This window comes from Stenella coeruleoalba (genome assembly GCF_951394435.1).
Source record: "Stenella coeruleoalba genome assembly, chromosome: 15".
Classification (NCBI taxonomy): Eukaryota; Metazoa; Chordata; class Mammalia; order Artiodactyla; family Delphinidae; genus Stenella; species Stenella coeruleoalba.
The window spans coordinates 18,376,866-18,402,145 of NC_137161.1; the positions used below are offsets into that span (position 1 = coordinate 18,376,866).

Below are 25,280 nucleotides of genomic sequence, written 5' to 3' on the forward strand. Positions count from 1 at the left end.
AAACTATCTTGGAGTATGAGCCTAGTTCACTCCTTTATTACATAAAAAGCAAGAAGACTCCTCCAGGAAGCCAAGTTAGGCTCTCTGTCACTTCCCTGACTCTGAAATTTAAAATTCACAAGTATAGTTTATTTGCTTTTACTCTTTTTTAATTATAGTACCTTTTCCCGAAGAGGATGGGGCCGCTGGCATAAGAAGATATACACAAATACACATACACCTACAAACACATACGCAGACCTGTACATACGTGGACACCCACGGCCCGCATAGCTGCAGCGAGGGGCTCAGAGAGGAAGGCAGGCCTCAGGTTTGCGAGGTCAGGTAACGTTGATAAACGCTTTGGGAAAATGCTTTGAGATTAGAAAAGTACTGGGCCAGTTCCTCAGGGAAGTCAAATTTTTACCAGTTGAGAACATTATGTGACGTAGTGGATACTGTCCTCAACAGTTTTTTTACGTCAAATGCTTCTATGTGACTATGAATTTCATATTTCTTTTTTGAAATGGCCTTTAGTAAAAGTCAGCTTCATTGCATTAAAGCACGGCTTGGTGAGCAGGAAAGATGGGCCATTCCAGTGTGCATGAGGACTTCAGGAGGTAGGTCAGTGGCCCTTTGGGTTGCCCTCAAACCGGGAGCCAGGCGCTCTGACTGCGCTGGAGGTTGCCTTTGTAAGTCAGGGTCTTGAGTGTTGGTGTCCACGTTGTTGGTTGAGGGCAGAGCATAAGTTTTGGAATTTCCACACGTCAGAATGGTTTATGTTCTCTCTCAAAGTCAAGAAGTGAATCAGTGTGCTGGCCCAAGTGGAGAGCTATCTAGCATCTGCTAGGAATGAAAAAACCAAAACGATGAAAAGAAATGAATGGTCTCATTAGCCCCAGCTTCTGTGCCTCAGCTTTTTACCCCCATTTGTTTGCGTTTGTCAACCCAGAGCAGATCTTCCTCTCAAATTCGGTAGGTTTGATAACATCCTGGTAGGAAAGTTTTACGTTTTCTGATTTTTGTCTTTGATGGTTGCTTCTAGAAAGGTAAGCTCCAAACCTGATTATATCACTGTTTGAGCGGTGAGTCAGCTGATAACTGTGTTGCAGGAAGGGTAATAAAATTCAACCAGTTGAGCTGTGCCTCACTGTTCGAAGGTCAATCACCTGTCTTTGTTCAGTGTGCAGATCTTTATGGAGGCCCAAGAGTGTCCGTTGACAAGTTTCTTTCTGTTGGGAGACTTTTTGTATTCTGATCATTTATTAGAAGAAAGAAGACAAATATAAAGACATGAGTGAGTTCTGAGTAGAGACCCTCTGCTTGGAACCCACTGGGCGTTACGTTAAGTAGGGAAGAAATCTAAATGATAATGTCAGAGACCCACCTCTAAAGCTTTGGACTAAGTCACCATTCCTGTTTTTCTGAGAGCTCCTGGAGTGCTTACTCTGTAATTCCCAGGGCTTTCTGAATTAGGATCTGGTGTATAGTAGACCTTTACTCAGGCTGTAAGGAAACAGTTACTTAAACAAAAATGCTTGATGAATACCTTCTCATTTATTTATCTAGTATGTATTTATTGCCTCCTGTGTGCCTTGTTTTGTTTATAAGTACTTTTGTTGGGAATGGGATAGTGGAGGAAGGAAGGTATCACAGGGGTATCATCTATGAGCCTTGTCATTGGGGAACTTTCTCAAGTTAGAGAAACAGCCTTGCAAGTGTTCCAAAAACAGGGAAAAATATAAACAAAGGAAAGAACCTAGTATAACTGTATATAGAATTAGCTGAAAGGATTTAGAGGATTAAGAGTATTTAGGGAGTTCCCTGGTGGCTTAGTGGTTAGGATTCTGGACTTTCACTGCCGTGGCCTGGGTTCTAGCCCTGATCAGGGAACTGAGCTCTCACAAGCCACCTGGTGCGGCCAAGAGAAAAAAAAACAAAAAATAGAGTCTTTCAGTTCTGGTCTAGGGAGTCCCTTAAAAGAGGTGAGTATTGAGCTAGTTATTAAAGGAATTAATAGATGAGAAAAGACTTAAAGCAAAATGGTATTTAAGTAAATGTTCTTTGTGGGATTTCCAGTTTTAAAATGGTAGGCCGAGCATGCATTTATTTTCCCTTCTTCGTCAGATCTTTAATGAAATGACAGGAAGAACAGAAGGGAATAAATTCTTCGAAGATAAGAGATGTTACGAATTTCTGGATGAGGGAGGCCCATAGTGTCATACTGATGGGTGAATACTGTGGAGGGAGTCCCAGCTGAGAGCACATGCAGGAGCTATGTCTGTAGCAGAGGTAGAAGTGCTTCCTCCTCACAATGGCCCTGGCAGCCCTGGAGAAGGGCCAGAACTGGAGGTGGCTGATTAAGGGACTGTCGGCAGAGTAGCTGCATGATTATTCAGCTCCAGGCTGAAGTCAGACAGTTACTCTAAAGATATTGAGCAGTCTGCTCTGGAAGAGGGTCTAGGCTCCAAGTGGAGACTGACATCCACAACAAGGGGGCACAGGAGCCCAGGCTTCTCTGCCTTTCCCTGCCCATACCCCTAAAAGGGGGAGAACGGGGCAGCCACCTGTGTGTGCAGAGTCCCAGGCCAGGCCTCCCATTCAGGGTTGAGTCTTGTTGGAGAAAGTGACTTACTCAGCAGCAGAGAGCCTCATCCGCCACCTGCATTATCAACCTCATTCATCTTAAATAGGAATAGTCCACCAAAGATCCCGAGACCATAGAGGAAAAGCAGCAAAGAAGCAGGAAAAAGAGGAATGACCAGGACAACTGTCCTCAGAAGAAACAATTCAAGGAAAAGGACTTGTAAAGATTTTAAGTTAGTATCCTCAGATTCAAGATGATGTCTTGTCTGCAAACAGGAATGGGCTATCACGAAAAAGGAACAGTCAGAAAACAAGAAAGGACTAATACAAATTTAAAGCACGGTAGCCTAAACTAAAAGAACTCATAAAAAAACTTGAGTAATAGGGGAGATAATATGAGGTCTAAATTCATCAACTTTTGTATCAGGATGTGAGTAGCTATTGCTTAGTGTTGATAAATAAAGAACTAGAGGCATGAACATATTTGGAGTTAGAGAGGTATCAGTCAAAAGCAAATCTCCCTGGAAAGTGGGATTTGGTGATTGTATGTTTCGTTTGAAGCCCTTCTACATTAAAAAAAATTATTTTCATTTGCTTTTAATCACTTTTAATAAGATTATCTGTTAAAACTCTGCTTTTTTCATCTTATATGTAATGTTTTTGTTTCATTTTTTACTATGATAATGTCACAGACTTGTATAATCTTTGTTTTGATGGTGCGAATGATATGATTAAAGGGATTGAGGACAAGGGGATATGGTTCACATTTTGTCTACAGATGACTATATCTGCACCCAAACCATTTGTTTTGGGTATGTGTTTTTCTTTTAACCAGTATCAATTTTTAAAAATATTTATTTATTTATTTTGGCTGTGCCGGGTCTTAGTTGCAGCACATGGGATCTTCATTGCAGCACACGGGATCTTCGTTGCAGCATGCGGGATCTTTTAGTGGCAGCATGCGGACTTCTTAGTTGCAGCACACAAACTCTTAGTCCCCGACCAGGGATCGAATCAGGGCCCTCTGCATTGGGAGTGCGGCATCTTACCCACTGGACTACCAGGGAAGCCTCTTAACCAATATCTTAAAAAACCTGTGCGGAACTCAGCTCTCTCTGTATAGGCTGGACGAATATGGGCATTAAGTAAAAGTTGGATTAAGTGTGCAACTGAGCTCTCCGGGGTAATGTCCACGTTTTCAGTGCTGTACTTCTGGGAAGAGGATCAGAGCCCGTGGCAAGGCCTGGGTCGGGAGCTTTTCTGGAGAGTTGTTTCTCGAGTGGGGCAGTGGATCCCGGGCTGGACTCCCCAGGTGTGTGCACATCTGCGGAGGCAGTAATTGGCATTCTGAGCTGTTTTCAGTCATCCTGAATTTGGGGGTAAAGGCAACTCACTGTGGCAGTAACTGATTGTTTCCTGCTAAGACTTCGATGGACATTTTATAAGATTTAATTTTAAAATAGGAAGGTGAGTCATTTTGAAATAATGCACTTGGTTTGGTAGATTAAATTTTTTCAATAGCTGGAATCCATGGGGGCAAAGTAATAAAAGACTCATAGCGGTGAGTCTCGTACAGTGTTGTGACACATGCCCAGACTTTCCTGCTCATACTCAGATCCAGCACTCCGTTTCTAACTCTCAGTTCTAGCAAAGAAAGCTGGAGGTTGGGAACTGGGGATAGAGCTAGGAGGAAAGTTGAGGAAGTCTGTCTGTCTAGTGATTTAATAGTACAGTTCCGTATATGGAAGGCAAAAAAGGTATTTATTTTCCTAATGCAACTGCGGAAAGTAAAGATGTATAAAATCTTGGCTAATGAAGTTGTGTAGAAGACAGGGTGAGAGGGCTTTGGAGCCGAGGCCTACTAATAAACTGCTAATTGGTTATTCCCAACAGTTGTCCTGCATGAATGGTATAGTTTATATGTTGGAAATTTCTTGCATATCATAAATACTTGATAGGTGCTTCTTTAAAGCGGATATATGGATATATGTTTTATTATAAAATCAATTTGGGTTTTGTTACTGAAAAAGGGACTTTGAGCCTCTAAAATCTTGTCTGCCATTTTTTTCCGTCCTCTAAGTTAGTTTGTTCTAGCTCTGAAAGCTGGAAAAACGAGGATTATAAAAATTACACTGCTTCGATCCAGCCTCAAGTGCCAGTAAATGGTGAGATTATTCGGCCTTTGTATTATTTACAACTCTCTTGGTTACAAGTGACATAAACCCAACTTGAATTAAGTTAAAGAAAAAATAATAACAAGTGAGTTCAGTGGTTTTAAGGAAGCAGAACCAGGGGCTATACCATTGAGGATTCCACAGAGATCTTTGTCTCCCGCCTTCTGCATCTCTTCGAGTGTCAGCTCCGTCCTTGACAACTGCCTTCCTTCTCAAGGTCGAACTGTGCCTGCCTGTAACTGTGGGCTCATAGCTTAACAGCCTTGTACCCTAGGAGGAAAGAGATTCATTTTCCTGCCCACTCCTACCAAAAATTAATCTTTTTTTTTTTTTTTTTTTTTAAGGGAAAGAGTCACAGGTTCGCCTCTCTGGGTCATGTGTCCATCACTGTGGTAAAAGAACTAGGATACCATAGCCCATCCTGACCTTCCGTTCACTGTCGTGGTTTGGGGGATCAGTACTGATTATTAGCAAAAAGATGCTGAGCGAACAGTATCCACCTCAGCCGTGGAATAGATATATATCAGAATAATTTATATTTATATATATTTATATGTTTTTTTCCTCCACCATTTGAGAGTGAGTTGCAAATATCATGCCTTTTTATCCCTAAATACTCGAGTATATCTTTCCTAGGAGTAAGACCATTTTCTTATGTGTAACCATTTGTCTAGTTACTGCTTTTGTTTATGTACAACTAATACGCAATCTGTGGAAAGACACTGTAAGATCATGCAAATATCCTGTTCCTCTTCAAATTGTTCTCCCCCCAGATTTAGCATTCCTTGATGATTCTGGACTGTACATATCTTTACGACAGTGGTTACAAAATGATTTTCCAACTCCACCGATTCCTCTCCATTTACTGTTTGTATTCTGAAAGCAAGAGCTTTCCTTTCTCCCTCATTTATTCATTACTTATCTGTCTATCTGTCATTGGAATGGATTCCTGTTGTTTTCAATGGCTTATAATTCATTACTGACCTTGATTACTTTGGTGCTCAAATGGCCCCAGTTGTGACTGTGAGCTCTTTAAGCTGACTCCTGTGTGTGCCTTTTTGACGTGCTGCCTTAATTTTGTTGAGCACTCCCTTTACTCTCTGACAAAACAAGATGTTTCAGGCTGATCTTATAACTCCCCTGCCTTGGAATCAGCCATTTTTGTGAGGAGCTTTGGTATTAGAAACCAAAATCTGAGTGCTATGTGTGCACATTGCTTTTGGAGCATCTTTGCTTTTCAGCTCTTTCCGTTGTCAAAGCTAGGGAAAAAATACACAAGACATACACATGGACATATACGTTCACGCACATATGTACACACCTACGTGCACACAATATATTCATAATGCATATGTACCCATTTATATGCATGTGTTCATACAGATACTTATTTTAGAAAACATGTGAGTACACTGAGGCCTCCAGTTTAGATTCATCCCACAATATCTTCCTTGCCTTACACCATTTCATATTCATGTCTTCCCACTTCTTGGGTGAGAACCACAGCTCCTAACACCAACACATTTACTCATTTGTTTAATCCTATACCACAACTAAAGTAGTTTCAGAATTGCTTCACCTATACACCTACCAGAGAGAGTTCAGGATATGTTTGCTGTCCTCCCTACTTCTCCCCAAAGCTGAAAGTATATAGTCAAATATTGTGTTTATAAGTTTATGAGATTTTTTTTTCCATCTGTTCCGTGTGGTTATGTTATTCACTTGAAATACTTAGATTCATTTATTTCAGCTTGTTTTCATCTTTCATTTTTAAATTTTTTGATATGTAACATGCTTCCAAAAGTCAGATTTTATATAAAAAGATAGAAAAATGTCACTCCTTCCACCCCATTCCCTCCACTTATCCCTTGTGGATAATCATTGTTTTTTGGTTCTTTCTGTAAAGTAAGTAGATATATGCAAGTTTTCTTACTTCCTCTTTATTCTTTCACAAAAAGTAGCATATTACTATACTTTTGCATGTTGCTTTTTTCACTTAACAATGTATCTTAGAAATCATTCCATATTAGTTTACAGAATTCTTTCTTAATTGTTTTTACAGCTACATAGTACTTTTGTACGTATCCTCATTTATTCAGCACTAATGTTCGGACATTTAAGTCTTTTTTGTTATTTTGAAATTACCAGATAATGCTGGATAACCACGTGCATATATATTTTCGTACTGTTGGAGGTGTATCTGTAGAGTATATTCCTATAGATGGAATTGTTGGATCAAAGGGTGCATACATACACACATACCTACATAGTTTTGTTACATATTATTTGACCACTATTTTTGAAGAACGTAGAACTTCGAGGAGCAAACAAAACATTCATGGACCAAATGCATCTGTAGGTGGAGGTTAAAATAGCAATGTGGAGGTTAAAATGGCTTCATTTGATAACACTCAAGTATAACGTTTTCAAAGCTCATTCCAAAGACGGGAAAAACACATTTCACCTAGTCTTCCTGGAGGATGAATTCAGGTGATACTTTCTTGATGTCCTATTTGCAAATCCCATTTATAGGCTTATAAGAAATCTTTTCTTCCTGATATTTGTCTTTATCAGAAGAGCTCCAGGAAGAATTTTTTGAACTCAAAATTGATTCTGTTGTCAAAGGTAACCTCCAGAAAATCACTTTGAAGATATCCCAGGTAGAGTATCTTCTTGTTTACCCCCAGATAGGTAAGCAGATGTCTCCAGACATTCTCCAGTTTTACTGACATATATTTAAGAAGTTTCCCTCCACTCCACCCCACCCTCAGCTTCTGGCTAGGAAATCTCGTGGTGCCCCAGACTAGACTTTGGAGGTGCCTGACTACAGTTCCTCCTTACTTTCATCATTTAATTTGTTTCTGAAAGCATGGAAGGCAAATATATACAAGCCTTGTTGTCAGGTTTAACATTTTGAGGAGGTTCTGTGACTTCCCTGGTGGTCCAATGGTAAAGAATGCGCCTTCCAGTGCAGGGGATGCGGGTTTGATCCCTGGTCAGGGAACTAAGATCCCACAGGCCGTGGGGCAACTAAGCCCACGTGCCACAACTACTGAGCCCGCGCACCATAAACCTCAGAGCCAAGCACTGGAACCCGCGTGCCACAAGTAGAGAAGAGAAAACCCGCAGGCCACAACTAGAGAGGAGCCTGTGCACTGCAACAAAAGATTCCACATGCCACAACCAAGACCCAACACAGCCAAAAAATAAAAATAAAAATAAAAAAATAAATTCCTTTAAAAAAATATTTTGAGGAGGTTCTATTCCTTAATTGTGTCTTGAGCTTGGTTTAGTTTTCAGTGGGATATTTCACAATGAAGCATGTTTCTAGCCCATCTATATACAAATATTTAAAATGAAGATTAAACATATACAGACAGAGTTTTCCAATATGAAGTTATATTTAGTAGATAGATAAAATTGATTTCAGATGTTGGGAGAAGGATTTAGGATTTTACAGATGATTAAATGGGGTTCTGAGCACGTGGTCATTATGGTGACTTTCGGTATATTAGCTGTCTTTAAACGTGTGTCCAAAAAATTAAGCACAAACCTTCTTTTGTTAAGAGAACCAACTATGGATTTATGAATTTTTCTGTATATTTGGGTCACTGGAATGTTTTGTTAACAATTCTTTTGGTCATAATTTTGAGATTCAAATAAGATTAAAGGAGATTTGAAGTTTTTGCATTTATTGAAAGGGAGCCTGGGGCTAAAAAAAAAAAAAGGAGCCAGGAAACATGATATGGTATAAACAGTGACAGGCTGAGTCACATGAGCTGAGCGCAGGCCTCTGCTCCGCTGCTAACTTTGGGGCCTTTGTTGCTTTTAAACCTGTTTCTTTATGTGGAATATGAAGCTCATCTGCCCTGGCTCCCTCACGGAACCGTGGTTGTAACAGTTCAATGAGACAGAAGCACATAAGTGCTTTGTAGAATATAAATTACTATGTAATTTTCTTAGTGAGAAGCCATGTAACATGAGATAAATATTCCTGTGAAAATTTGGCATCTTTTTAAACTGTTTTACCTGAGTCTCCTGTCCTGAAACTGATAAGAAGTACTTTTTCCCCTGGCTTGAGAGCACAGGTCTCTTGTTAAAATGTACAGTTCTCTAAAATGGCAGGATCCCTTGAGTTGCATTTCCTCAAAAAAATTTTCATAACGAACTTTGCTGATAGGGAAGCCAGTCTTCAGCCTAGGGAATCGAGGGTGGGCTGGGTCTGCATTCATGTGATGGGTGCTCTCCATTGTTGCTGGGTGCTATCCCGCTACGGGTTCATCCCATTGTATCTCCCTTCTCTGAACAAGGCTGGTGGTGTCCCTGTCTTCCCCCACACTTTCCAGTAACTCACCTGATGGGAAATACCAGTAATCGTGGCTCTTCCTCATTCTCCACGTTCTGCCAAGACTTACTGGTACTACTTCGGCTGGATCTTTCAAATCCTTTTCACCGATGAGTTTTCATTGAGCATATCTCGCCTAGGTCTTCATTCCCTCTTGCCCGGGCTTGCCATCATGCGCTTTTCCCACAGGGTGAGTCTCAGCTCTCTGTCCTCGTGTACTCCTGGTTTCTTTCCAGCTCCATCACTTGGTGCTTCTGTTCACTTGCCCTGTCATCCAGCCACACAGGCTGTCTTTTACTAAATGTGCCTTTAACACTCTTCCATTCCCCAGGAATGCCATGGTGGTTACGAGCATGCCTGGTTTAAATACTTTCTCTACCATTTACTAGCCATATTACCCTGGAAATCTTAACTCACTGTGCCTCTTGATAAAATTAAGATGATAATACTATCTGCCTTATAAGGTTGTTGTGAAGAGTAAAGGAGATACTCCATGTAAAGGATTAGGGAACAGTGCCTGCATGTAGTAGGTGTTATATACGAATTAGCTGTAATTGTTATTATTCCTGTTTTTCTGTCTATCAAAATTCTGTGTATATCTCTGCTCAAATGTGTTTTTCCAAATCTCCCCAATGACACGTAATCGTATCTATCCATTGATGAATCCATCTATCTATCCAGTAAATATTGAATACTTAGTATGTTTTAGGTATAAGACTGCTCACTGTGAGGAATACAAAACTTAATCAAGTGCATACTCTGTCCTCTGGGAACTTAGAGTCTGATAGGACAGCTCAGAGAAGTGTAAAATATTCATCCATTCAGCAAATGTTGATCGAGCCACTGCAGAGGATCCCAGGTCCTGTATGGTTCTGAGCCTGGTGTCACGTGTAATGACGAACTTTGGTGAAAGATTAAAGTTTGAATACCTTATGCAAAGCACAGTTGAGGTGCTTGGAAGTGTAGAAAAGAGATTTCATCAGCCAGCAGGGCCCGAAAAGGCTTATTAGAGATGTTGCCATCTTAGTAGGGCCTTTCAGGGTGGATGGACTTTGCCCATTTCCACCTCTCTCAGGAAGCATCGATCTGCTGCGCTGGGCTATAGCTCTAGGTGGTCTGTAGGAATTCTGTCGTTACAACCTCCTCAGGGGGTGGGCAGCGTTGTCTTCGGTTTTGAGCTCCTAGTACTCCAAGTTCGTACGCATAGACCATTCTCAATAGAGGGTGATGACAGATTAGGGAGATTGAAGTTACATCTTCGCATGTAACTTAAAGGGAGATTGGAAGTGGATGATTCTCAATATCTGTGAAGCAATTAAACTTCCTAGAGAAGACATTTATGTGAAACTGAAAGTGAGGTTTTTTGGAGTTGTTCATATTATTTTATTTCTTATCACATTCTTATCACATATCTATAATAGTTATGATAGGGGGTATAAAAAAAGTGAATTTTGCATCAACCTGTGTAGATATTTCTTCCCATATTTCGGCAAATTTCTGGGAAGAAACTCTTGTAGATTTTCCGTTAAAGCCTATCCTGGCCCAGGAATTCCAGGATGTGCTATCATAACTGGAATCACATGAGAAATCTTAGTTTTAAAAACTGCCCCACAGTTTTAATTCTGAATTTCTCCTTGTAGCAAGGAGCAAGGACCAACCCCAGTGGAGAAAAAGAAGAAAGGAAAAAGGAAAAGTGAAACCACAGTGGAGAGTTTAGAGCTGGATCAGGGCCTGCCGAACCCATCCCTGCGGAGTCCCGAGGAGTCCACTGAGTCTGCAGACAGCCAGGTACAGCTGTGCCCGGAAGCCCTGGTGGGCGTTCCGGCTGCCGGGCGGCGTCTTGCTGACACTAATCCTGTTGGTCCTCTCTCCCTGTCTCCAGCCTGCATCTCTCGCACACAGACCTGGGCTGGGCTTTCAGTGTTTTAGTGGGTGACCACAGGCTTTTCTTTAGCATCCTGGTCCTTATACTAATAATCTCCCAGTTTTTTAGTGGTGTTTGCTTCCTTCTTGCAAAGTAGCATGATATTAGGCCACAGTAAGAGTGAATGTGGCAAGTGGAGTTGTGATCCAAACTAGGTAAGGCTCAGAGGGCCTGTTTTGCTGTGTAGGTAATACATTTAGGGCTCAGCGTGCTGGGCCAGTCTACACAAGGACACTTTCATAATCCCAGATGCTGGAAAAGCCAGGGATGGATTCATTTTGCCAAGATGGTAAGGAAACATGGAAACAAGGAGTCGCCCACCTAAGTGAGATTTCTGAAAACATGCCAAAGTGTGCCCAGGACATTGGTAGGAATTTTCTGTCTGAGTTGAGGCTGCCTCTCTTGGACGTGAGTTCTCATATTTGAGAGTGCTGTTTCCTCTGACATCCACAGCAGTTTATCTGGGCTGTGCTACTGCATGGGGGCCATTTAGGGTAAGACCCACTTACTGCTCCTTAAGAATCATCTGGACCCTCATAGATTCCTAGGTGACCTTCGTTGTAGGAAGGTGTCAGCTCCTAAGGTCGTAGTGGTAAATAAGTAGTAGTATCTGGAGTGTCAGATCAGAGACCCCCTTTCACTGCCTGTAAACTTGGGTTAGTGGCTCTTAAGTGTCCTGACGGGCAGAGCAGCAAGTACATCAGGTTGATGGGAGTTGGCAGGGGGTTCAGTGTTTCTAGGATGGTGATTTGTACGTGGGATTGGGGGGAGAGCTTTTTATGTGGAATCCCTCATGAAAAATTAAATGTCATAGAGGTGACACAGTGAAGAAATGATGGGAACACAGAGAGAGCCCCAGGAGGTATCTTTTAGATGATAAGGGGGAGGGTGAGGTCTGGCTTTCCATTTTGTCTTGTAAGGTTTAAGTATCTAAGAGTAAGCTAGCTGGTGAATGGTTCCCAGAAGGGTTCCTACTGCTTGGATATGATGTGTATGTAGAGATGAACCATGTGTTTTTCTGTTTGAGGAAAGCCACTGGGTTGCTTTGTTGTAGAATGTTCTCTCTCTAAAAGGTCACAAGCTACTTAATTATAGATGAGTCCTTTCATGGTGAGTCACGAATCTTATTTTGTCGCACTTAAGATGTCTGCTTGCATTTCAAAGGGTGTTAGGAGATTCTCAAAATAAGTCCTAATAAAATTGGTATTATTTAGTTGTTTAGAAGTACATGGTAAGTATGGTGAATTTGGCAAAAAAAAAAAAAAATCAAAACCAAAATAACTACTAAATCACTGTCATAAACCCTGAGCTTCCAGCTATGCTGGAAGGGACCTCAAAGATGATGAAGTTACTTCCCATCCCTGTTTTACTGGAATAGAAACCAATTCCAGAAAGCGGGGTGGGGGAAGCAATGATGCATAAAACACGTTTCCTTGGATTCTGAGGCTACACCTTCTTCTCACTGGATCCTGGTGCTTTAAATCCCCTCCCTCACCTGGGTCCCATTTTGAGTGAATTTAGTCCTGAAAAGAGTTATGTTTAGGGAAGATTCTTTTTGCAAAGTTAGAGAGGTCTCCTTCGACTGTGAGTGTAGGTGAGCGTGTCCTTTTGCAAGCTTTTCCCTCTGACTCACAGATAGTCTCTCTGGCGGGTGTGTTTGTCCTGTAGAAACGACGCTCAGGACGGCAAGTGAAGCGCAGAAAATACAACGAGGACCTGGACTTCAAAGTGGTGGATGATGATGGGGAAACCATCGCTGTCCTTGGAGCCGGCCGGACATCTGCCCTCTCAGCTTCTACACTGGCTTGGCAGGCGGAGGTACGGCCTTAAGATTGGGCTGCTGGCCTCGGCTGGACAGTCATTTTGACTACTTGATGGAGCTGTACTGTGGCTCTTTTCTTATGCGTAAGTTAGATCACCTTAACTGCTGGTTCTATCCTTCAGGTGGCTTTCTGTTGCACTTAGAATAAAGTTTAGACTCCTCACTGTGCCTAGCAGCCCCACCCCTCTGTCATCACACTCGCCCTAATTCAACAGATTCATTTTTCAGATACATGGCTTTTCGCCATCTCTCTCATTACTCTCCAGCTAAAAGACTTGCCTCTTTTAATGCCATGAATTAGCAGTTCTTTCCCACCTACTGGCCTTTGCCTCTAGGGTCCCTTTTGCCTGGAATGCTCTTTACCGTATGCTTTACGTGACTCTTTCATTTAAAGTAGATCCCTGCCCCTCATCCTAATGTTTATTTCACTCCTGTTTGTTTCTTTCATAGCTCTTATTACAGCTTATAATTGTGTTCTGATTGCTGATTTCATTTTATTTCTTTGTCTCTCCCAGTAGAATGTAAAAGTCTGATACAGAGTAAATAGCTGTTCCATGAATGGAATCACATGAACTGGTAATTACAGTTGGGAGTTGGATTACAAATGTGTATTGAGAGTCCACTGCAGGGCCAGGTCCTAGGATACGAGGATGAGTATCAAGGCATGGTCCCTGCCTCCAGGGAGTTTTATCTGGGAGAAGAGGCATATGGCTGTGCTGATACTGTGATAAGTGCAGTCTTAGAAGTCTGTGCTGCTGGTTACAGTGGCTACGCAGAAGGAAAAGTGGACAGGAGAGAGAGGTCAGGGTTTTAGGGGAGGCGTTTCTGACATGGACCACAGCGTCACAGCCTGATGGTCCCAGAGGATGTGGTATGGCAGCTTGATGAGCTCGGCCAGGTGGTGGGGTCTGATTTGAGGAGTGGTGGGAGACGAGCCTGGCATGGTAGGAAGAGTCATGTTATGCAGGCTTTGGCTTTCAGCTAAAGTATTTGGCCTTCATTCATACTGTGGATTGAATGAGGGGCAGGAGGCATCGATGGGTTCGAGCAGAGAAGCAGGATGCCCGTATATACAGTTTAGGAATTTCCATTGGCAGCAGTATCAGGCAGGAAAAGGATAGCATTAGGACCTGGTACCCCCGATGCTAGAAAGGCAGAGGGTAAATGTGGAGAAGGAGGAGGTCTGTGCCAAGGAGCTTACGGAGGAGGAATCAGAAGCAAGAGAAGAAACAGGCTGTGCGTGTAGGAGGCGCCTCGTTGCCGGCAGCACGTTCTGAGACACAGGCTGTCTTTTGTTATGGAGTCGCTGTTGCTGACTTGGCAGGATTCATGTTCTGCGTGTGCAGCAATAGCACAGATACCTGTCCTTCCTCCTGGACACTGTGTGGCTGGCTACTGGAGCTCATGATGCTTTATCTGTGTAAACCACCTTGCCTCCAGAGTAATGCATTTTCACATAATACTACTTTTCAAGCAATAGTTAAGAATAGCCCTTGCAAGACTGCTGTGAAGTGATAGGATTACATTGTTTTACAGTGGGTTTCCCTTCCTTGGAGATTTTATGGTTGGTTTGGTAGTTAAAACACTCCAAAGGATTTTATTTTCTCCTAGTAGCCATTTAGCCCAAGTCATTAGCCATATTTCAGTTGTTGTTCTGTCTTCTCCCCTGGTGCCTGAAGCGCAGCATTAGCTGATCAGACAGAAATAGTTCAGGAAATTTATATATATCCTAACAAGGCTCTTTCTGTCCTCTTAAGGGTACAGCAAAGAGAAAGTTTATAGTGGTGAAACATAAGCTGGAATCTGAATTTGCATTAATTACACCTCAAAAATTGTGACTAAATTTAAACAAGAAAGAGGCCCTGTACGAGGTTTTGGCATTGATGTTTAGCAAGGCAGCTATGTGGCTCTGGCTTCCACGCCACAGAGCAGACTGGACAGCCTGCGTGGGGTCGAGCGGATTGCACGGTCAGTGCTCTGTGGAGCCCTCCACTTGCACCTGTTTTACACAGTGGGCTTCCTGGGGTGGGGGGGTCTGAACAGAGATTTCCCAGGCCAACACAAAGCCCCGAAATCAGGGATCTCATCTAGGATTCCAAGCAATCCTCAAAGTGTCCAGTGGCACAGAAAATCAGTGGGAGAAGATGAGGCTTTTCCTTCATCCTTCTCCCAAGGCCCTTTGAAAGGGTGTCTGCCTGCTTGCTGGCTTTAGCTTGGGGCAGAGAAGGGTGTGCAGTCAGCACCAAAAAGGCCCCACTGCTACCTCCTTGCTTTCTCTGTAGTGTCTTATCAGCATGCTCAGCCCACTTTTGTGGCTGCTGGCCCCTGTCCCAGCCCCAAATTGCAACCTCAGCAGTGCTTAACCTAGCGGTGAGTTGCTAAAAACATCTTTACGCATGATTCAGTCTAACTCAGGACTGGCAGATTAGCACAGCCCTGCTTCGGAGTCTAGAGGCCCGTCCCCTGGCTGGTATATGGGATTAGGGCTGGAGGTATGTTTCCAGCCTGACTGTGACTCTTTGCCTTCTTATTCTTTGTCAAACTGATGTCAGTGCCTGGAACTGAGACAGACTTTCACAGTTGTGGTACATTTAGTGTATAGATTTTTCCAAGGCTGTCTCAGTTTCTGCCTCCTACAGTTTGTGTGGTTTGTATGATTTTGCCTTTGAGACAGAAGGACTTGAATGTGAATGAGGCATCCACTCCTGGTGTTCTCCTGTGCCGCCTCCTGCTGCTTTGCAGACGGTGCCCTCTGCTTTGTCTGGTCTTTTCCCGTGCCTGGCGAGCTGACCGCAGTTGTTGCCTCCCTCAGGAAGCTCCCTGCACCCCCCTGAGCTGGGGATAAGTACCCCTCCTCTGTCTGACTCTAATATGTTTAACTTCATCACTGTCCTTTAAACACCTGCCAGTTTTTGTTTCCTTCATCTAAACCATGAGCTACGTTAGGGTAGGGCTTATAATCTTTTTTTTTTAAATTTTTTTTTTTATGTATCTCTCTGGCATGAAAGAGCTTCAATAAAGTCAAATTTACATTAACCCCCAGGAACTATTCAGATGAAAGTATGACACTTTCCCTCTTCTGTTTTGTGGAGTATTTATAATATTATGCCTGATGTCCCCCAGAATCCTCCCACCACTTGTTCACAGCCTGTGACTGTTCTGATTCGTCAGTGCCTCTGCCATTCTGTTCTGAATATCACTCCTGACTGTTCCCGCCATTAGATTGTACACTTCTGCAAAACAAGCCTCACTTTTTAATTTATCACAGTTTTCACCTAACATAGGTAGTACTTTGTGTTGGGTAGTAACTAACATAAAGACTTGCATTCAGTTGTACTTGTCATGTATTTATTTAATATGTGAATAATGAATAAATATGCTTAAAACTTATTACAGAAACAGGTGTCATTCTTAACTCCTGGATTAGAAAGACAAGAGTGAAGTGTTTTTCTTTTTTCTCGGGCTCTTGTTTTCTCCAGTTCTTCATACTGGCATAGTTTCCCCACTGGTGTTCATCCACGTCTCACTCTGACACCGACAGCCGTGGGCAGGCCCCTTGGCAGGGCGGCTTCTGGCTGGCATGGCTCTAGCTCTGTACCAGCCCGCGTGATTCACTGCTTAGGCTCCTATGCACTCGGCCCGAGAGGATGGTTTTCATTCTTCCCATTTCTCCGCTGGCCACACCACTGTTCCCCACCCACCCCGCGTCTTTCCTCAGATTGTCTCCTGTCTTTGTTTCCTCTTGGCTTCTGCTGCCACCCATTGTGCTGAGGCCAGTGTTCAAATGACCACGGTTTGCACTTTTGTCGTTCCCTGCCCCAGGTCCCTGTCTTTCCCAATCCATTACTAGACTCATTTTCCCATAATACCAGAGAAGTTTTTGGCTTTTTTCAGTGTCCCACTCAAGAATCTAAGGTGGTTACCTCTTAACTCCTGTTTTAGATCAAAACTCCGGCCTGATTTTTTAAGGAATGTGGCTGCATACTACCTGTCTGCCCTCATTTATCCCCACTCCTCATTCTGTGTAATGCTTTTCTCTACTAAGACTGGTTCCTTAGTGTTCCAAGTCTGCATCCCGCTTCCCATATCCTGGTGCTTTCATCCTTTGGGTGCATTTCGAGTTTCCTTCCTGTTTGCAGTCCTCTTATGAGCCACCATTCTTTAGGGCCCAACTAAAACATTACTATTCTGTGAAATCCAAGCTATTCTTGCTTTCTGCACTCTTGCTGCTGGACTTAGGGTTACTGTCACACTGATTAGAATTTACCACTGGTACATTTCTAAGAAGAATATGTTATATCTTGCTTTCACTGAGTGTGAGCCCCTGGGACTGGGCACCTTGTCGGATGCTACTTTGGACCTTCCATGGCACTTGGTAAATGCTTGTGTTTTGGAGTTGCTTCTTCTTGCTAGAGCCTTTCCTTACGGCTCGCTGAATAGACGTGAATCAGGTGGTTGGTTGAGGGTCGGGGGTATGTGGGTTGAAAACTTTTGAAATTTTCCCTAAGAAAATAAATTTTTAATTTCATGAGATTCTGACATGAAAGTGAATGAACTAAAATGGTCTCCTTTGAAGGATAATTTGAGAAAACTCCAAGCAGTTGAGAACAGATGGCTGTCATGGAAGTACGTTTGGCAAGCAGATTTGGTTTATATCTGTGTGTATCTGTATACACTGAGTGTTTATACACACATGGTCATGCTTATGCACAATCTCTGTTTAGGGAAAAAAAAAATCCTGATTTTCCAGTTTTCTTCCTACTTTGATGTGTATTTTGGAAATGCTACTCTCTTTTTTCCCTTTTATTAGGATAGGATAAAAACCTGCTGTCAGTATTTTGATGATAACCATTGATGTTTTTTTTAATACTAGTGTGTTTCCCCCTATTCTTTAGTGCCAAAAAAATAAATTGAAATTTTATTTCAAATACCTTAATTTTTACTTGAAAATTTTCTATAATGAAGAATGCTTTAAACCCACCATCCTTTTAATCCTCAGAATAAAGTCCTGTGCTTTCTTCATCCACATGTTAACATTTCCTTGGATTTGGTCCTAGTTAAAAACTCTGAGAGCAATCAAAATCCTATCATCGGAAACCATCTTTTTCTGCTCTTCATGGTAGGTAAGAGTAAGAGCCTATTTGAAGCAACCTGCTGGTGAGGAGAGACAGTTGTTCTTTTAGCATGGGTGTACACGTATGAATGCTTGCTTGCTAGTCTGGGTTATACAGAACTGGGAGTAGGTAGGAAAGGTGCTCAGCAATTATCAAAGTTTAATGCTAATAGACAGCTAACTCATTTCCAAAGCCTCTCCTCATTTGTCCAGGTACTCTGGCTCTGTGTTCCCATAGCACTTACTTTATACTACTATTCCCATGTTGTATTGCAAAATCTCTTAACATTATTTATTCAAAAGTATTTATTGAGCACCTACCACTGTTGAGCGCCAAGGACTGTTCTAAGTGCTGGAGATGACATCAAGGAACAAAAGAGACAGAAATCCCTGCCCTCGTGGAGGGAGCCTACAGCAAATGGAGAGGAGGCCTGCAGCATACACACAACCGATCTCCTCCTCCAGATATTTGCCAGATTTTGAACCTACGTGGGATGGAAAGCCAAAGGGCTAAGCCCAGAACCTCCAAAGGGTAGAAATAACTAAGGAGAGGCTGATAATCAATCTGAAAATAACAAAATTGTGTAGTATGTCAATGGTGGTAAGTGGTATGGGAAAAAAAAATCAGGATAGGCGTGATACGGAATTCAGCAATGAAGCCTGCAGTTTTAAGTAGGGTGGTCAGTGTTGGCCTCACAAAGGTAATATTTGATCCAAGAAGTGAAGGAAGTAAAGGGGTGAGGGAGTCGTGTAGGGAGAAGAGTGTTTCAGGCAGAGGGAATAGCAGAGTCCCGGAGGTGGAAACATGCCTGGTGTGTATGAGGGACGGACAAGGAGACCTGAAAGGTGACAGAGGAGATGAGAGGTTGGGTACACATCCTGTGGGCTTCTGTAGACCTTTGGGAGACTTTTGGTTTTACTCCAAATTAAAAGAAAAGCATTTTAAGCAGTTTAAGCAAAAGAATGACTTAATAAAAAGGGCCATTCTGAACGTCATGTTGAGAATGGATCAGTGGGACAGGAGTGGAAACAGGTAGACTACTTAGGAGGCAGTTGGGAATAATCTGGGTAAGAGATGAAGGTGGTTTAGACCAGGGTAGAAGCAGAGGAGGGGGTGAGAAATGGCTGGATTCCTGATGTACTTTGAAGGTAAACTCAACAGGAGATAGCGTGTGTGGAGAGGAAAGAACAGAGTCAGGATTACAGCAGGATTTTTGGTTTGAACATCCAGAGGGATAGAGTTCCTCTTAACTCAGCTGGGGAAAACTGTAGGTAGAAGGGGTGGGGGTGGGGGGTTGGCTAAGAGACTAGGAGTTTAGTTTGTGGACATCTTAGGTGTGAAATATCTCTGAGATATTCAAGTGGAGATGACAAGTAACAATTAGATACAAGAGTCTGTAATCATAGGAGAGGATAAATAAATATGGCAGCCAACACAACGTAGCCAGTATTTAAAACCATGAGACCAGATGAGATCACCAAGAGAATGAGTATAGATAAAAAAGAAAAGAAAGCCCAAAAACTAGGCCCTAGGGAACTCCAAAAATAAGAGTTAGTGTTGGAGGATTCTATTCTCAGATAAGGGTATATAGTAGGGCATGGCAGGCCAACACTTGCTGCAAGGGGGGAAAAAAGATAAATTGCAAAGGACATATTTTTAAAGACATCAGATAGCTGTGGAAGCAAGAAGAATTAGATGAACTAAAATTCCAGACAGAGAAGAGCTATTCCTAGATGAGCTGACAGTTGCTGACTGTTTCTCCTCTGGAGGCACTCTGCAATTCTGGGCAGGGGCTGAGGATCAGGCTGGGCCCAAACAGAGACTATTCTGGGTTGAAGAGAAACCATCTGACCCTGCTGGTGATTGATTATGCAGGGCTGGTGAAATGATTGGAAACTAAAGGAATTCCCAAAACAGGGAGCTTTCGCCTGGAGACATTTGATGAATTCTGGGGTAGCCCAAGAAGTTAGTGGCTCAGCCAGAAGGCAGATTGAAATCTCACAGTCTCACGTTACTTTTAGGAGATAAAATCTCACTAAAAAAGGATGGGTCTACTGCAAAAAATACTGACTCTCCTTTAAGAGAGATTTTTAACCTGCTTGGAATTGGAGACTTCAGGGCTCAGGAGTAAAAAGACCTGCTGGACTTACAGTCAATGACCTTGGACATTCATACTCAAGGAACAGGTAAAACAAGAGATGGACTGAATCTTAACAGTAACCCAGTCCTGACCCAACAGCCCCTGATTGGACCAATGGGACCCACTCCTTCTCCCTGTTTGTATAAGAGAAAATAGGAAACACTTGTAGTAGAAGATATTGTTTGGAGCTGCTAAGATTCTTTTATTCACGCTATTCACAGTACTCATTATACAGTAAAAAATTATTAGGCATTCGAAAAGGCTGGGAAATTGACTGAAAATCAAGAAAATAAATATGTTAATAGAAGCAGACCCCAGATGATCCAGATAACAGAGTTGGCAGAAAAGAACTTTTAAATAACCATGATTAATATGTTAAAGAAATTAGAGGAAACGATGGACAAAATAAGTTCTAAAGTAAAGAATTCCAACAGAGAATTGAATCTATAAAGAGAATCAGATCAACACTGTAAAACTGAAATTTTCAATTTATAAAATTCAGAACACAGTGGATGAGTTTAAAAGCAGATTAGATACAGTAGAAGATAAGATTGGTGACTTTGAAGACAGATCAACAGAAAGTTTCTAAACTGACACACAGAAAAAAGAATGGAAAGAACAGAGCAAAGCATAAACGGATAAAGAGACAATTGGGGTGTAGTGAAAAGGACTAACACATACATATCTGATTAGAGTCCTAGACGTGGAGGAGAGAGTGAATCAGAGGAGTGTTTGAAGATAAAATGAATGACGAGAAATTCCCATAAACTGATGAATATATCTGCCAGTACATTCAATGTCAGGTAACCCCCAAGCAGGAAAAATGTAAAAAAGAAAACCATACTAAGCATATCTTAAACTGTAGAAAACCAAATACTGAAAGAACATCTTAAAAGTCAGTAGATAAAAACTGACAGCTAATATTATATTAAATGGTGCAGTATTGAATACTTTCCCTCTGAATTTGGGAGTAAGAAAAAGATTCTATTATTCTCATTTATATTCAGAAATACACTGGAGGTCCTGGCTACTGAACTAAGGAAAAAGAAAAAATACAGGACTTCCCTGGTGGCACAGTGGTTAAGAATCCGCCTGCCAATGCAGGGGTCACAGGTTTGAGCCCTGGTCTGGGAAGATCCCCCATGCCTTGGAGCAACTAAGCCTGTGTGCCACAACTACTGAGCCTGCGTGCCACAACTACTGAAGCCCATTCACCTAGAGCCTGAGCTCCACAACAAAGAGAAGCCACCTCAATGAGAAGCCCATGCACCGCAACGAAGAGTAGCCCCCGATCGCCGCAACTAGAGAGAAAGCCCACGTGCAGCAACGAAGACCCAACGCAGCCAAAACTTAATTAATTAATTAATGAAAGAAAAAATACAGGCATGCCTCATTTTATTGCTGTTTGCTTTATTGCACTTCACAGATATTGCACTTTTTTTTAACAAATTGAAGGTTTGTGGTAACCTTGTGTCGAGCAAATGTATTGGCACCATTTACAATATAGTAAAAAAAACAAAACAAAACTATTTATATAAACAAGCAACATCAAATCAGGAAAGGAAAATTGTAAAATACCATTTATAATAGTATCAAGGTATTAGATACCCTGTAATAACTCTCAGAGGATACAAGCCTCCTATATGAAAAACATTGCTGAAAGAAATTAAAGAAGACCTAAATAAATAGAGCAATATATGACATACATATATTCAATATTGTGAAGATGTCTATATAGTTCAGTCCCAGTCAAAATCTAAGCAGGGTGTTTTTCTGATAGAAATTGATGATGGAAGTACAAAAGACCTAGATTAGCCAAGGCAGTCTTGAAAAGGAAGAACTTTTCCAAGAAATTGGAATACTTACCATAATCCAGACTTTGTAATCAAGCCACAATGAAGACAGGGTAGTGTTGCCATAAGAACAAATAGACCAATGGAACAAAATAGAGTGGTATGTACTGCCCAGCATGGCTTGTACTTAGCTGTGTGTGGCTATTAAGCACTTGAAATATACCTAGTCTGAATTGAGATGTGCTGTAAGTATGAAATACACAGTAGATATTTAAAGAGTTAGTGTGAGAAAAATAATGTAAACTATTCTATTAATAATTTTACATTGATTACATATTGAAATGATAATATTTGGGGTATATTAGTTTAAATAAAATATTGTTAAAATCAAGTTCATCTGTTTTTTAATGTGGCTACAAGAAGATTTACAACCACATATATGGCTTAGTGAATGACATTGGTGGCAGCAAAGATTCCTTAAACAGAGCACAAAAATACATAAGAGAAAAGATTGATAAGGTGGATTATATAGAACTTCTGTTCATCAGAAGATACATTTACAGGTTGAAAATGCAAACCATAGATTGGTAGGAAATGTTTGTATGGATTGTGACAGAGGCCTCTTATTGAGAAATAAAGATATATATTAAACTCTCGCAAATATAAAGAACTCTTGCCAATCAGAAAAAAGGACAATTTTTAAAATAGGCAAATGACTTGAACAGGAGCTTCACAGTGAGGATATCCATATGGCCAGTAAGCATATGAAAAGATGCTCAGCATCCTTGGTTATCAGGGAAATGTGAATCAAAGAGATGATGATGCACATCCACTGGGAATGGCTAAAATTTTCAAGACTGACAGTATCAAGTCAGTTGCGACTCCCATACACTGCTGTTGGATGTAAAAATTGTTACAGCCACTTTGGGAAGAGTTCTAACAATATCCATTAAAACTAAACACGGGCTTCCCTAGTGGCGCAGTGGTTAAGAATCCACCTGCCAATGCAGGGGACACGGGTTTGAGCCCTGGCCCGGGAAGATCCCACATGCCTCGGAGCAACTAAGTCCGTGCACCACAACTACTGAGCCTGCGCTCTAGAGCCCGCGAGCCACAACTACTGAGCCCGCATGCCTAGAGCCTGCGCTCCGCAGCAAGAGAAGCCACCTCAATGAGAAGCCCACGCACTGCAACAAAGAGTAGTCCCTGCTCACCGCAACTAGAGAAAACCCATGCGCAGCAAGGAAGACCCAGCGCAGCCAAAAGTAAATAAATAAATCTATTTTTTTTAAAAAAGACAAAAAAAAACTAAACATATAACCAACCTCATAACCTAGCAATTCCACTCCTGTGTTATATCCACGGTAAATGAGTGCATTTATGTGAACATTGAAAGCAACCCAAACATTCCTCAGCAATAGAATGGATAAATGGTGGTGTATTTATACAATAAAATACTCCACAGTAATACAGGAGAATGGACCACACACAATATGATTCCATTTACATGAAACTTAATAATAGACAGAACTAATCAATGGTGGTAGAAGTCTGAATAGTGGTTACTTCCAGTGGGGGCAAGAGGGTCTTCCAGGATGTTGGAAATGTTATATAACTTGATCTTGGTGGGACTTAAACTTCAACAGCTGTACACTTGAGACCTCTGCATGCTGTATGCATGCCATACCTCACTTAAAGCATTATGTTCGCATGTCTGGCAGTTCCTTGATGATGAAGACTGTAGCTCATTTATTTCTATAAGACCAGTGCATAAGCACAAAAGGCACTCAATAAATAATGTGGGAAAAATTTAGGAAGGAAATGAAGTAGGAAGTTAGGAAGGAAGTTGGTTCATTAATCTAGGTTCTTGTAACTCAGCCCCTGTTCCTTTGTTCGCCGTCCACCTGTCATAGTCAGAGCTCTTGTTTGGCTGCAAGGTTGGGGTAGTGATTTTACTGCTCAGGAAAGTACATCTAGCTTGGGCCCTTTGCTGTTACCCGTCTGTACAGTAGAAGATAAGTCTAGGTATATGGAGAAGGGGGAGACTTTTTAATCACATGATGTAGATTAAGAATAATGCTTTATCTTTCCTTGTGTATTTCCATCTGTGTCTCTTTTCCTCTTCCCTGTCGTTTAGCATTCAACCAATATTCACTGATCACCCACTGTTGCCTGGCTTTTTCAAGGTATCTAGCTACATTAGTGAGTAAAAGAAATAAAGATCCCTGCCCTCACAAGGCTTATATTGTGGTGGGAGAAGACGGGCAATCCACAGTAAACTGCCTCCTTCTCCTTTTCTTACTTGTGCAGAAGAATCAAGCAGAAGAAACATACTGACAGGAAAACAAAAGCTTAGTCTGTATCCCGCCCCATCCTTCTATTGTATGGTAGGCCCAGTTCACTTGTCTTCTGGTTGAGCAGTGGGAAAAGACTTGTCATTTTGGATTAACTTCACAATGCCATGTGTCCGGGGGGACGTAATAAATATTTGTAGCCTTTGGGAGCATCTGTCAGTGCCTGCTGATTCCCATACTTCTTTTCTGCCATCCGCCCTACTCATCTTTTTTTACCATCACCTTTCTGGGGAAAGCTTCATTTAAGTTCTTAGAAAATATGTTTTCTGTAATGGTATGACTTTGGGACAGTTGAGCCCTAGAATGGGCAGTGAGGTGCAGCATAAACCATCCTTTTGGAAAGTTCTGATAAGGAACCCAAATAGTTATTTTGAGAGTTAGGGTTGTTGTGATGAGTGTTCTTTTCATATACTGTTCTAAATCTCATATTGTGATAAATACTGGATCTGGTAAGGTTATGTAGTGCATATGAAACGATGGAAATAAAACTGCCCAAATAAAGTCCGAGGAAGAACATTTAACAGGAGAGTTGTGACCCAATGCATCCTTTTTCTTTTTTTTTTATGTCCATCAAAGGAAGAAGACAAATAGACTCTGGTTTATTAATACAATAGAATATTATACAGCATTAAAATTGAATGGCTAAAGCAACATGAACAACATGGATGAATATTGGCAATATCATATTAAGTTAAAGAAGATTACATCCACCATGACACCCTTTATATAAAGTTAAAACAAAATAAAATTTTAAAGAAATATTTGTAGATCCAGTGCATCCTTTTTTAAGTTCATTGTGTTTTAAATGCAGATTTTTTTTTTTTAAGTCAAATACTCTGTAGAAAGAGATTTCATGGCGATTAGGAAATGTTGATGTGTATCTAGGGCAGAAAGGAAGGAATTAATTCGTTTCCAGTTGGGATTTGTAGTCAATGGATGATCAGTGAAACAGAAAGCCATTTCCAGGTACAGAGGGGAAAGATGGTACAATTTAGTAAAGAATAATTATACTTTGCATTTGCATAGCGCTTACTGTCCAAAAAATGTTT

General features: G+C 41.5%; 1 protein-coding gene across 2 annotated transcripts in view; it reads left to right on the forward strand.

Moving 5' to 3' along the window:
- The window catches only part of CHD6 (chromodomain helicase DNA binding protein 6), a 212,812-nt gene that overhangs the window by 87,279 nt on the left and 100,253 nt on the right, over positions 1-25,280 (forward strand). For both annotated transcript variants that reach the window (XM_079946401.1, XM_079946400.1), the window contains 2 exons: positions 10,725-10,872; positions 12,677-12,826. In XM_079946401.1, coding sequence (XP_079802527.1) covers positions 10,725-10,872; positions 12,677-12,826 — 298 coding nt within the window. The remainder of the gene's footprint in view (positions 1-10,724; positions 10,873-12,676; positions 12,827-25,280) is intronic.